Source organism: Erinaceus europaeus, chromosome 1 (genome assembly GCF_950295315.1).
Source record: "Erinaceus europaeus chromosome 1, mEriEur2.1, whole genome shotgun sequence".
In the NCBI taxonomy this organism is placed as follows: domain Eukaryota; kingdom Metazoa; phylum Chordata; class Mammalia; order Eulipotyphla; family Erinaceidae; genus Erinaceus; species Erinaceus europaeus.
The window spans coordinates 115244292-115256913 of record NC_080162.1 but is presented as its reverse complement, the minus strand read 5'-3'; the positions used below and the strand labels follow the sequence as shown (position 1 = coordinate 115256913).

The window sequence follows — 12622 nt, the reverse complement described above, 5'->3', positions numbered from 1 at the left end:
CTTACGTACTTGCGGAGTTCCTGCCGCTGCCTCTGGAGGAGAAAGATGCAGGACAGAACTGTGTGGTGATTAGATTACATTAGTTTTTGAACCGTTCGCTAGTGAATAAAGAAATACAGCTTCTCTGCTCAGCCGTGTGTCCAAGGTCTCTGTCTCCCACCCATGAAGCTAGCCAGGCATACTGGCACCCTGAACGTTGATGACAAGCACTCATGTGGCTTCCTTGTGCAGGTGTACCCATACTGTGTCAGGGAGACAGAACCCAAGCTCTTGATTATAGCAAAAACTAAGGTAATGTCTACCTGGTGAGCCATCTCGCATCCTTCTCTCCTGACATCCAAATTATCAATATCTGTGCTCAAGAACATTCCTAAGATGATGGTTAGAGACAACACAGGCTGATTTATTTTATATATCAAATACATAGAATTAAAGAAAATGTATTTTTGGGGCAAGAGGAAGAAAAAGGAGTTAGGGGGCCAGGCAGTAGTGCACCTGGTTAAGTACACACATTACAGTGCACAAGGACCCAGGGTCAAGCCCCTGGTACCCACCTGCAGGGGGCAAGCATCATGAGTGGTGAAGCAGGGCTGCAGGTGTTTCTCTGTCTCCCTCTCTCAATTTCTGTCTGGATATCCAATAATAATAAATGAAAATATTTTTTTAAAAAAGAGTTATAATTTTTGGGGATATGGAGCAGCAGCAGCTGTGTTTCTCTCTTCTCCTCTCCTCTCCTCTCCTCTCCTCTCCTCTCCTCTCCTCTCCTGGGTCAACTAGGAATACCAAAGAAGACCACATGGGACTGCAACAAGACAGGATTAGAATGACTTCAGGAACACATCAAATCACTGGTGAGTGCAAACACATGTGGCTCATGGACAGAGAAGAACCTAGGGAGAGATTAAGTGGCTGGTAACAGTCTAGCAGTTTACCAGTTGAGACACCACCTCCAGTCTGTTTCACCACCAAAAAGACAGTTGAAGGGAGGAGAGGACTCCCCTAAGACTCACCAAATGCAACTATGAGTCTTCATTGCTACTGCCCTCAGAAGCTGGAGCAGCAGCAGGGAGGCCCTGTGCTGACACCAGGGGACAGAAAACTGACCAGGAAACTCAGGAGAAAAATCTATGTCAGTGGCCTAGGGATGGGGCTGTGAGAGTCTCTTTGCATAACCACTGGATTATCTCTGCCACACCCTGCTTTATCTCTTGGTCAGGAGTGAGTGATTAAGCTAAGAAGCCTACTTATAGTTTAAAAGCCCTCAGGCTCCCATAGCCTACAGGGAAGAAAAAGAACAAAAGAGGCTTTTAAGTCACTGAGCTCCAACTCAGGGATTAAAATATTGAAACAACTGTCAATTTCCACAACTGTGAACCTTTAATTACTTTACTTAGACATAAGTCAATCCAGGTAAGAGTGATCAGTAATTAGAAAAGTACCAATAGAAGGACCTCATAACATACTATATAAAATGGTTAAACCAACAAGAAGAAATATTGGAGAAATGAACCAGGACAAGAGTCCAGGTAAAAGCCTCCCAGAGACAGAAACACAAAATAATGGGTCAACATCCAAACACTAGTTAAGGAAATAGTCACAGGAGTGAGTAAAGAGCTTGAAAGAATTATAATCAGAAATGCAGAAACAACATATGAGAATCTGGAAGAAAACACTAATTATCTCAAGGTTATTAGAGAGCTGAAAGCTGAAATAGCTGAGCTAAGAACACAACTAGCTGAACAAGCTAAAACAGTATCAGAACAAGATAACAAAATATATGTACTCCAGAAAACAGTAGGGGGGAGAGAGAATAGAATAAATGAAGCTGAAGACAGGATTAGCATCTAGGACAAATTGGAGACAACTAAAAAAGAAGTAACATATCTCAGAAAGAGATTAAGAGATACTGAAAACAACAACAGAGACCTATGGGAAAACTTCAAAAGGAATAATATACGCATTATTGGCTTACCAGAGGAAGAAAGAGAGGGAGGGAAAGACAGAATCCTTTAGGACATAATAGCTGAGAACTTCTCTAGTCTAGACATCAAAGACATAAAGGTTCAAGAAGCCCAGAGGGTCCCAACAGAATTAACCCAGACTTAAAGACACCAAGACACATCATACTTAGAGAAAAGGAATAAGGATAAAGAAAGGATCCTGAAGGCTGCAAGAGAAAAACAGAGTCACCTACAGAGGAAAACCCATAAGATTAGCAACAGACTTCTCCACACAAACATTACAGGCCAGAAGAGAATGGCAAGATATCTATTGAGTGCTCAATGAGAAAGGCTTTCAACCAAGAATACTATATCCTGCTAGACTATCATTCAGACTAGATGGAGGCATAAAAACCTTCTCAGATAAGCAACAGTTGAAAGAATCAACTATCCCTAAGCCTGTCCTGAAAGAAGTTCTGAAAAGTCTCCTGTAAACAGCCAGACCACCATAAATATGCCATATATCAGAACATTCTAAAAATCTACAAGAATGGCATTAAAATATCTTCAATCTTCGATATCAATAAATGTCAATGACCTGAATTCACCTATTAAAAGACACAGAGTAGGAAGATGGATCAGAAAATACAACCCAACAATATGCTGTCTACAGGAAACCCACCTAACTCAACAAGACAAAAAAGACTCAAAGTGAAAGGATGGAAAACTATTATACAAGCCAATGGCCCAGAAAAAAAAGGGCAGGAACAGCTATTCTCATATCTGACACGATACACATTAAAATAAATGAAATTTAAAAAGATAGGGATGGAAACTACTTAATGCTCAGTGGATCAGTCAATAAAGAGGACTTACCAGTTATTAACATCTATGCACCCTGTGACAAGCCATCTAAATACATAAAATATGTACTGGAAGCATTTCCCCTCAGATCAGGTACTAGACAGGGATGCCCACTGTCACCATTACTATTCAACATAGTGTTGGAAGTTCTTGCTATAGCAATCAGGCAGGAGCAAGGAATTAAAGGCATACAGATTGGAAGAGAAGAAGCCAAACTCTCCCTATTTGCAGGTGACATGATAGTATACATAGAAAAACCTAAAGAATCCAGAAAGAAGCTTTTGGAAATCAGCAGGCAATACAGTAAGGTGTAAGACTAAAAAATGAACATTCAAAAGTCAGTGGCATTCCTCTATGCAAATACTAAGGTAGAAGAAGTTGAAATCCAGAAATCAATTCCTTTCACTATAACCACAAAACAATAAAATACCTAGGAGTAAACCTAACCAAAGAAGTGAAAGACTTGTATACTGAAAATTATGAGTCACTACTCAAAGAAATTGAAAAAGACACAAAGAAGTGGAAAGATATTCCATGTTCATGGGTTGGAAGAATTAACATCATCAAAATGAATGTACTACCCAGAGCCATCTACAAATTTAATGCTATCCCCATCAAGATCCCAAGCACATTTTTTAGGAGAATAGAACAAATGCTACAAATTTATCTGGAACCAGAAAAGACCTAGAATTGTCAAAACAATCTTAAGAAGAAAGAACAGAACTGGAGGCATCACACTCCCAGATCTCAAACTGTATTATAGGGCCATTGTCATCAAAGCTACTTGGTACTGGAATAGACACACTGACCAGTGGAATAGAATACTTACCTGGAAGTAAGCCCCCACACCTATGGACATCTAATCTTTGACAAAGGTGCCGAGAGTATTAAGTGGAGAATGCAGAGTCTCTTCAACAATTGGTGTTGGAGCAAATGGGTTGAGACATGCAGAAAAATGAAACTGAACCACTGTATTTCACCAAACACAAAAATAAATTTCAAGTGGATCAAGGACCTGGATATTAGACCAGAAACTATCAGATACTTAGAGGAAAATATTGGCAGAACTCTTTTCCACATAAATTTTAAAGACCTCTTCAATGAAATGAATCCAATTACAAAGAAGTCTAAGGCAAGTATAAACCTATGGGACTACATCAAATTAAAAAGCTTCTGCACAGCAAAAGAAACCACTACCCAAACCAAGAGACCCCTCACAGAATGGAAGAAGATCTTTACATGCCATATAACAGACAAGACTATAATAACCAAAATATATAACGAGCTTGCCAAACTCAACAACAAGAAAACAAATGACCCCATCCAAAAATGGGGGAAGTTCATGGACAGAATATTCACCACAGAAGAGATCCAAAAGGCTGAAAAACACATGAAAAAGTGCTCCAAGTCTTTGACTGTCAAAGAAATGCAAATAAGGACAACCATAAGATACCATAAGATACCATTTCACTCCTGTGAGAATGTCATACATCAGAAAAGGTAACAGCAGCAAATGCTGGAGAGAGTGTGGGATCAAAGGAACCCTCCTGCACTGCTGCTGGGAATGTAAATTGGTCCAATCTCTGTGGAGAACTGTCTAGAGAACTCTCGGAAGGCTAGAAATGGACCTACCCTATGATCCTGCAATTCCTCTCCTGGGGATATATCCATTGGAACCCAACACACCCATCCAAAAACATCTGTGTACACATATGTTCTTAGCAGCACAATTTGTAATAGGCAAAACCTGGAAGCAACCCAGGTGTCCAACAACAGATGAGTAGCTGAGCACGTTGTGGTGTATATACACAATGGGATAATACTCAGCTATAAAAAATGGTGACTTCACCGTTTTTAGCCGCTCTTGGATGGACCTTGAAAAATTCATGTGAAGTGAAATAAGCTAGAAACAGAAGGATGAACATGGGATAATCTCACTGTTAGGCAGAAGTTGAAGAACAAGATCAGAAGAGACAACACAAGTAGAACCTGAACAGGAATTGGCATGTTGCATCAAAATAAAAGACTCTGGAGTGGGTGGGTTGGTGGGGGGGAGAATACATGTCCAAAAAGGATGATAGAGGACCTAGTAGGGGTTGTATTGTTATATGGAAAATTGAGAAATGTTATGCAGGTACAAACTATTATATTTACTGTCGGATGTAAAACATTAATTCCCCAATTAAAAAAAAAAGAGTTGTAATTTGTGAATTCACAAATCGGTCTTTCAAAAAACAAAATGGGTGAGGTTGACTTACCTTGTAGTCCAGCCCAGGGCAGGAGGTACAAAAACCTTTCCCTGGCAACTTAGGGCTCTAAAAAGAGCCTCCATGCCCCACCATCTGGAGTCAGACCCAAGGATGCACTTCTCTTCTGCTTAGATGCCCCAGTGTTGAGACAAATACCTATTAAAAACTGTCCCAGCACAGCCAGACACAGGAAAATACGGTTGGGTCACCCTAGGAGAACAAAGAGGTCTGGATGGCCCACTGCAAACAGTGGACACTGAGAAGGGGCAATAATTCGGTGGCCAGCTGACCTCTGTGTATTCCTTCCTCTGATTGCCCAGCTGTGCAACACTAACTGAATTATTTATACTTCTTAAACTTATTTTTTAATTATTTAATTTTTTAAATCATTTATTTTGAATAGAGACAGAGAGAAATTGTGAGGGAAGGGGGAAATAGTGTGGGAGAGAAACAAAGAGATACCTACAGACCTGCTTCACCACTCGTGATGCTTTCCTCCTGCAGGTGGGGACCATGGGCTTAAACCCAGATCCTTGCACACTATGTGTGTGTAATATGTGTGCTTAACCAGGTGCACCACTGCCTGGTCCCCATTCCTTTAAATAAATTATCACCCTTACAATCTTCAACATAGTATTGGAAGTTCTTGCCATAGCAATCAGGCAAAAGAAAGGAATCAAAGGAATACAGACTGGAAGGGAAGAAGTCAAGCTCTCACTATTTGAAGATGATATGATAGTATACATAGAAAAACCTAAGGAATCCAGCAGAAAACTACTGGAAGTTATTAGGCAATATAGTATGGTGTCAGGTTACAAAATCAATGTACAAAAATCAGTGGCATTTCTTTATGCAAACACTAAATCTGAAGAGGAAGACATTCAGAAATCACTCCGATTCACTGTCACAGCAAAATCAATAAATCTAGGAATAAACCTGACCAAAGAAGTGGAAGACTTGTATACTGAAAACTATGAGTCACTATTCAAAGAAATAGAAAATGATACCAAGAAATGGAAAGATATCCCATGCTCATGGACTGGAAGAATTAATATTCTCCCCAGAGCCATATACAAATTTAATGCGATACCCATCAAAGTTCCACCAAGCTTCTTTAAGAGAATAGAACAAAAGTTACAGTCATTTATCTGGAACCAGAAAACACCTGGAATTGCCAAAACAATCTTGAGGGAAGGAAACAGAAATGGAGGCATCACACTCCCAGATCTCAAACTATATTATAAGGCCATCATCATCAAAACAGTCTGGTACTGGAGCAAAAATAGGTACACAGACCAGTAGAACAGAACTGAAAGTCCAAAACTAACCCCCTACACCTATGGACACCTAAACTTTTATAAGGGGGCCCAAAGTATTAAGTGGAGGAAGGAGGCTCTCTTCAATAAGTGATACTGGGAAAACTGGGTTGAAACATGCAGAAGAATTAAACTGAACCACTTTATCTCACCAGAAACAAAAGTCAACTCCAAATGGATCAGGACCTGGATGTTAGACCAGAAACTATCAAGTACTTAGAGGAAAACATTGGTGGAACATTTTTCCACCTAAACCTCAAGGACATCTTTGATGATACAAACCCAATTGCAAGGAAGACTAAAACAAAAACAAATCAATAGGACTACATCAAACTGAAAAGCTTCTGCACAGAAAAAGAAACCATCACACAAAGAAACCCCTCACAGAACAGAAGAAGATCTTCACAGGCCATACATCAGACAAGAGGCTAAAAACCAAAGTATATAAAGAGCTCACCAAACTTAGCAACAACAAAAAAGCAAATGACCACATCCAAAAATCGGCAGATGATATGAGCAGAATATTCACTATAGAAGAAATCCAAAAGGCTAAAAAACACATGAAAAATTACTCCAGGTCACTGATTGTCAGAGAAATGTAAATAAAGACAACACCGAGATACCACCTCACCCATGTGAGCATGATATACATAAAAAATGACAGCAGCAACAATTGCTGGTGAGGTTGTGGAGACAAAGGAACCCTTCTGCACTACTGGTGGGAATGTAAATTGGTTCAACCTCTGTGGAGAAACCTCTAGGGTGGGACTCAATTTCCTAAATGCTTCTCTCAATTCATATCAACTGATACTGCATCTGCTGATGCCAACCTAATAAATGCAACCAGTACCACCTTGACATGCTTCACTTCGGATTATGCCTAGAGATGTCATGAATGGGATGTCAACCCTTCAGCATCATTACTTGGGTAAGAGCTTTCCTTTCTCATAGGACTCCTTAATTCCATTTGGGGAGGTGCACTTCCTAACAAAGCCCCCAAAGTGAAGCTAGACCCGCCCGGCAAGAGCCGACGAAAATTTAACAACACTCTACCATTGTTGATCCAGGTTGAGGGCAAGGTCCTATGGGGGCCCACAAAGGGGTCTATTTTGTTGTCCCTGATAGAGATGACCTTTTTTAGACTTTAAAAAAATTATTTATTTATTCCCTTTTGTTGCCCTTGTTTTATTGTTGTAGTTATTATTATTTTTGTTCTTGATGTCATCATTGTTGGATAAGACAGAGAGAAATGGAGACAGGAGAAGAGACAGAAAGAGGGAGAGAAAGACAGACACCTGCAGACCTGCTTCACCGCCTGTGAAGCGACTCCCCTGCAGGTGGGGAGCCAGGGGCTCAAACCGGGATTCTTACACCGGACCTTGTGCTTTGTGCCATGTGCGCTTAACCCGCTGCACTACTGCCTGACTCAATTAACGATTGAGTCTTAATTCAACAGTTGATTCTATCCACAGAATTTTTTTTCCAGAACAGGAGCTACTCTCTGCCCTAATCCAACTTTCTAGCCCTTTTCTCTACTTTGACACCATTTTCTCAGACAATATTCTTATCTAACTTCAGGCTAGCTATACAAACTCAAACAAAACTACCATAATTGTGTGCCCCCAGGAACATGCCTAAAATGGACTTTCTAGTTTTCTTCTATCCCATCGATCTGACCTAGGACCCATATCTATGCCTATTTAGCACAAGCGCCTGTGCGACCTCAGCTCTGGCTTATGGTGGTGCCAGGGGATTGAACCTGGGACTTCACAGCCTCAGGCATGAGAGTCTGTTTGCAGAACCATTATGCTATCTACCCCCCTGCCCTATAAATAAATCAGTAAATAATAGATAAGGTAAGGGGGGAAATCACTATAAAATCACTCACAGAAATATATTGTTTTAAGTGTTCACGGGGAAATGAATGAATGAATGAGTGAATGAAGTGAGTAAGTATGGAGGTCCCCAGTGTATCACTGGTTCCCTTGCACTAGAGCAGACTTGAGTGAGGGTTCTCACTCAGGGTATTTCATGTAGCATCCCCCACTGCAGTAGTCACCCTTACCATCTACACACATCTCCCAGGACTATGGACAGGCACAGCTATTCCCAAATGCCCTTCCAGGCCCACCACCCCCCTCCCCACAACTAATCTCTGGGGGTAGAGGAGCAGGCAGCAGGCTAAGCCTTTGTCAATGACTCTGACCCACCCACCCCAGTGTAGGCTCCAGAAGCAGGAACCTCAAGGTTAATAGGGCATTGGAGTAAGGCATGACCCCAGAACAGGCCACCCAGGCTTGAGCCATGACTTTCGAACTCTCTGGAACTGCCCGGACCCTTCACAGCTAAGGAGGAGTAAATGGCTAGGGAAGGAGTCCTGTAGACCTGTCCCTGTATGTCCCCAAACTGTTTATCTACTCCCTCTGGGGAATGTCTTGCCTTTAACTTCATGATTAGTCAGCAATTTGTATGGCTTTATGTTAATGCTTTTCTCAGCTACCAGCTTCCAGATGCTACCATGAGGCCAACTGGACTTCCCCGGGCAGATGACCCCACCAACGTGTCCTGGAGGCCCGCTTCCCCAGAGCTCTTCCCCACTAGAGAAAGAGAGAGACAGGCTGGGAGTATGATTCAACCTGTCAGGGCCCATGTTCATTGGGGAAACAATGACAGAAGCCAGACCTTCCATCTTCTGCACTCTGGGTCCATACTCCCAGAGGGCTAAAGAATAGGAAAGCTATCAGGGGAGGGGATGGGATACGGATTTCTGGTGGTGGGAATTATGTGGAATTGGACCCATCTTATCCTATGGTTTTTCAGTGTTTCCATTATAAATAACAATTAAAAATATATCTTTATTTTTATTTATTTATTTATTTATTTTTATCAGAGCACTGCTCAGCTCTGGCTTATGGTGGTGCAGGGAATTGAATCTGGGATCTTGGAGCCTCAGTCATGAGAGTCTCTTTGCATAACCATTATGTTATCTACCCCAGCCCATCTTTAATTTTTTATTATGTTTATTTAATGGATAGAGACAGCCAGAAATTGAGAGGAGGGGGGAGATAGAAAAAAAAGAGAGTCAACTGTAGCCCTGCTTTACCACTCACAAAGCTTTCTCCCTGCAGGTGGGGACCAAGGGCTCAAATCCGGGTCCTTGATCATTGTAACATGTGTGTTCAACCAGGTATGCCACCACCTGGTCTCTTAAAATTATCTTCATTTATTTCATTGACACAGCCAGAAATGGAGAGGCAAGGAGGAGCTAGAGATGGAGAGATAGAGATAGAGATAGAGATAGAGAGATAGAGAGATAGAGAGAGAGAATCTGCTTCACCACTCATGAAACTTTCCCTCTGAAGGTGAGGGCCAGGGACTTGAACCAGAGTCCTTGCATACTGTAACATGCATGCTCAACCAGGTGTGCCATTACTGCCCCACCCTGAACTTATTTCTTTTTCTAACCCAAAGTAAAATGGATACGATATCTGTAGGGAGATGCTACAGTCAGCAAGATTGATCAGAAGATTGAGTGATAAATGCTCATTCTCTTCCCTCTGCCCCAAAGCTAGTGCATGTAAACACTGAAGACAACTGTGAGAGTCTTGAATACTTTGGGGACAGAGAAGAAACTCACCCTTCTTGGTGTGGTCCAGCTGTGACTTCAGGCTCCTTATCTCTCTCTCTAAGTTAGCCAGCTTAGCTTCAGCATCTGTAAAGCAATAGGGAGAAGGACAATGCTTAAAGAGAGAATACTAACTTGTAGAGCACAGTGTTTGGAGTGGGATAATTCAATTACTAAAAAGTATACTTATTCCAGAAAAAATAAGAAGACAAAAAGAAAGGGGAAAAAAAGAAAGACCTGGATGTCTGCCTTCCCAGATTCACATTAGTAACTATTGTAGACTCCAACTCTGGAATTAATAATGAAAATGATGGTCAAAATTATAATAGTTAACTTCTTTTAATAATGTTTTATTTATTTATTTTTAATGACACACAGAAAAATACACATAGAGAACTACCAGAGCACTGCTCAGCTCTAGCTAATGGTGTTGCTGGGGATTCAACCTGGGCTTTAGAGTCTCAGGCAGGAAAGTCTTTTGAATAACCATTATGCTATCTCCCCAGCCCTTAATAGTTAACTTCTTATGTTCCTTATCTTTAGGGTTAACTGCCTGTACTACATCTTCACTGCTCTTGAAGGCCATTTTTTCATTTTGTTTGATAGAGGTGAAAGACAGAGAAAGATGAGAGATAGGTGAGGGCTGGGGGTTGAACCAGGGTCCTTGGTCATGGTAACATGTGCATCCTACCAGGACTGCTACCACCCAGCCCAACAATTAAGTTACTTCTTGACTATTACTCTGAATCTCTTTCTTTACCTACTGAACAACTATCGAAATTATTGTTTATAGTGGTCCAGGAGGTGGCGTGATGGATAAAGCACTGGACTCTCAAGCAGGAGGTCTTGAGTTTGATTCCTGCCAGCAAATGTCTCTGAGTGATATCTGGTTCTTTCTCTCTCTCTCCTCCTATATTTCTCATCAATAAATAAATAAAATCTTTTAAAAAAAGAAATTATTATTTATAAGGAAAGTTCCAACTCTTCAATCTCTTTTAAAAATATGTTTTTAATTATTCTCCTTCATTTCCTATTCCAGGAAAATACCTTAATATGGTCATTATTTTGAACAAATATTAATACTAAGTCATGATCTTTTTTGTTGTTGTTGCTGTTTTTGAAATATTTATTTATTTACTTATTTTCTCTTTTTGCCTCCAGGGCTATCACTGAGGCTCGGTGCCTTCACCATGAATCCACTGCTCTTGGTAGCCCTTTTTTGTTTGTTTGTCTTATTGAATGGGACAGATATAAATCAAGAGGGAAGGGAAATTAGAGAGAAGGAGAAAAAAAACAGATAACTGAAGACCTGCTTCACCACTTGTGAAGCATCCCCCCTACAGGTGGGGAGCTGGGGGTTCAAACCAGAATCCTTGTGCAGATACTTGTGCTTCATATTATGTGCACTTAACCTGGTGAACTACTGCCCAGCCCCCAAATATTTATTTATTATGATAAAAGAGAAATATCTAAGTAAACACACACACACACACACACACACACACACACCCCACAGCACTGGTCAACTCTGGCCTGTGGTAGTGCTGGGATGCACAAGTGGTGAAGCAGGTCTGCAGGTATCTCTCTTCCTCTCTCCCTATCTTCTACTTCTCTCTTAATTTCTCTTTGTCTGATGAATAAAATGGCTACCAGGAGCAGTGGATTTGTAGTGTGGGCATTAAGCCCCAGTGACTGTAGGCAAAAACAAAACAAAACAAAACAAACAAAAACCTTACCTGAACAATCTCCAGGATCTCCTTTGGGGCCCTTTGGTCCTGAAGACCCAGTTCTCCCCGTACTTCCTGGAGGCCCAGCCTTTCCTGGAGGGCCTTGCAGACCTCTGAACCCTTGTCCTGTTGGGTAGATGAAGACAGTGTGACTCAGTAGCTATCACATGTTTTCTTTCTTCACCAGTTAAATACTTGACTCCCACTGACACTAGAAAACCACCATTGACCCAAGGAAGAAAGACCCTCCTGTGCTCCTGGAGATGGCCTGTCCCTAGATCCAGCACTGTCCATAGGCAGGGCATCCCCTTAGGGACAGTACTGCCACCTAGCATAACACCCATGCTAGATCCCTTGTGTGGAACAGGTGTCTGTGGAGGCAAAGATGGAAGAAAGCAGAGCAACCTGTCCTATACCTGGCTCTCCCTTTTCTCCCTTGGGTCCATCTCGTCCGTCTCTGCCTGGGGTGCCATTGGTCACAGGGATGCCACAGGCAACTACCGAGCAGGTCTTCTGGGCATCCCCACAGGTGATTGTTTCTGAGCAGAAGGCTGTCACCACACTCAGAAGCAGAACAGGAAGTGGTAGAAACAGGAACATGGTCCTTACCTGTGAACAGGGACAATCAAGGACATTTTCCATCACCTCTAGGCTAGTCAAAGTTTGCTTCAGCCTTGGGCACATGCTGAAGCTTTTCTCAGGGCAGCAGGCACCTGAACACTGACAACTCTGAGAGCCTTGAATACACTGGAGACAGAGAGAAAACTCGCCTTTCTTGGTGTGGTCCAGCTGTGACTCCAGACTCCTTACCTCTCTCTCTAAGTTAGCCAGCTTAGCTTCAGCAACTGTAAAGCATTGTCCTGGGAGAAGGACAATGATTAAAGAGAGAATCCTAATTTTT

General features: G+C 41.6%; 1 protein-coding gene across 3 annotated transcripts in view; it reads right to left on the bottom strand.

Annotated features, from left to right (window-relative positions):
* The window catches only part of LOC103123160 (mannose-binding protein A-like), a 38643-nt gene that overhangs the window by 24566 nt on the left and 1455 nt on the right, over positions 1-12622 (bottom strand). For all 3 annotated transcript variants that reach the window (XM_060193861.1, XM_007533797.3, XM_060193857.1), the window contains exons 2-4: positions 12138-12330; positions 11731-11847; positions 10007-10081 (exon numbers count right to left, since the gene is read on the bottom strand). In XM_060193861.1, coding sequence (XP_060049844.1) covers positions 10007-10081; positions 11731-11847; positions 12138-12321 — 376 coding nt within the window. In that variant the 5' untranslated portion in view covers positions 12322-12330. The remainder of the gene's footprint in view (positions 1-10006; positions 10082-11730; positions 11848-12137; positions 12331-12622) is intronic.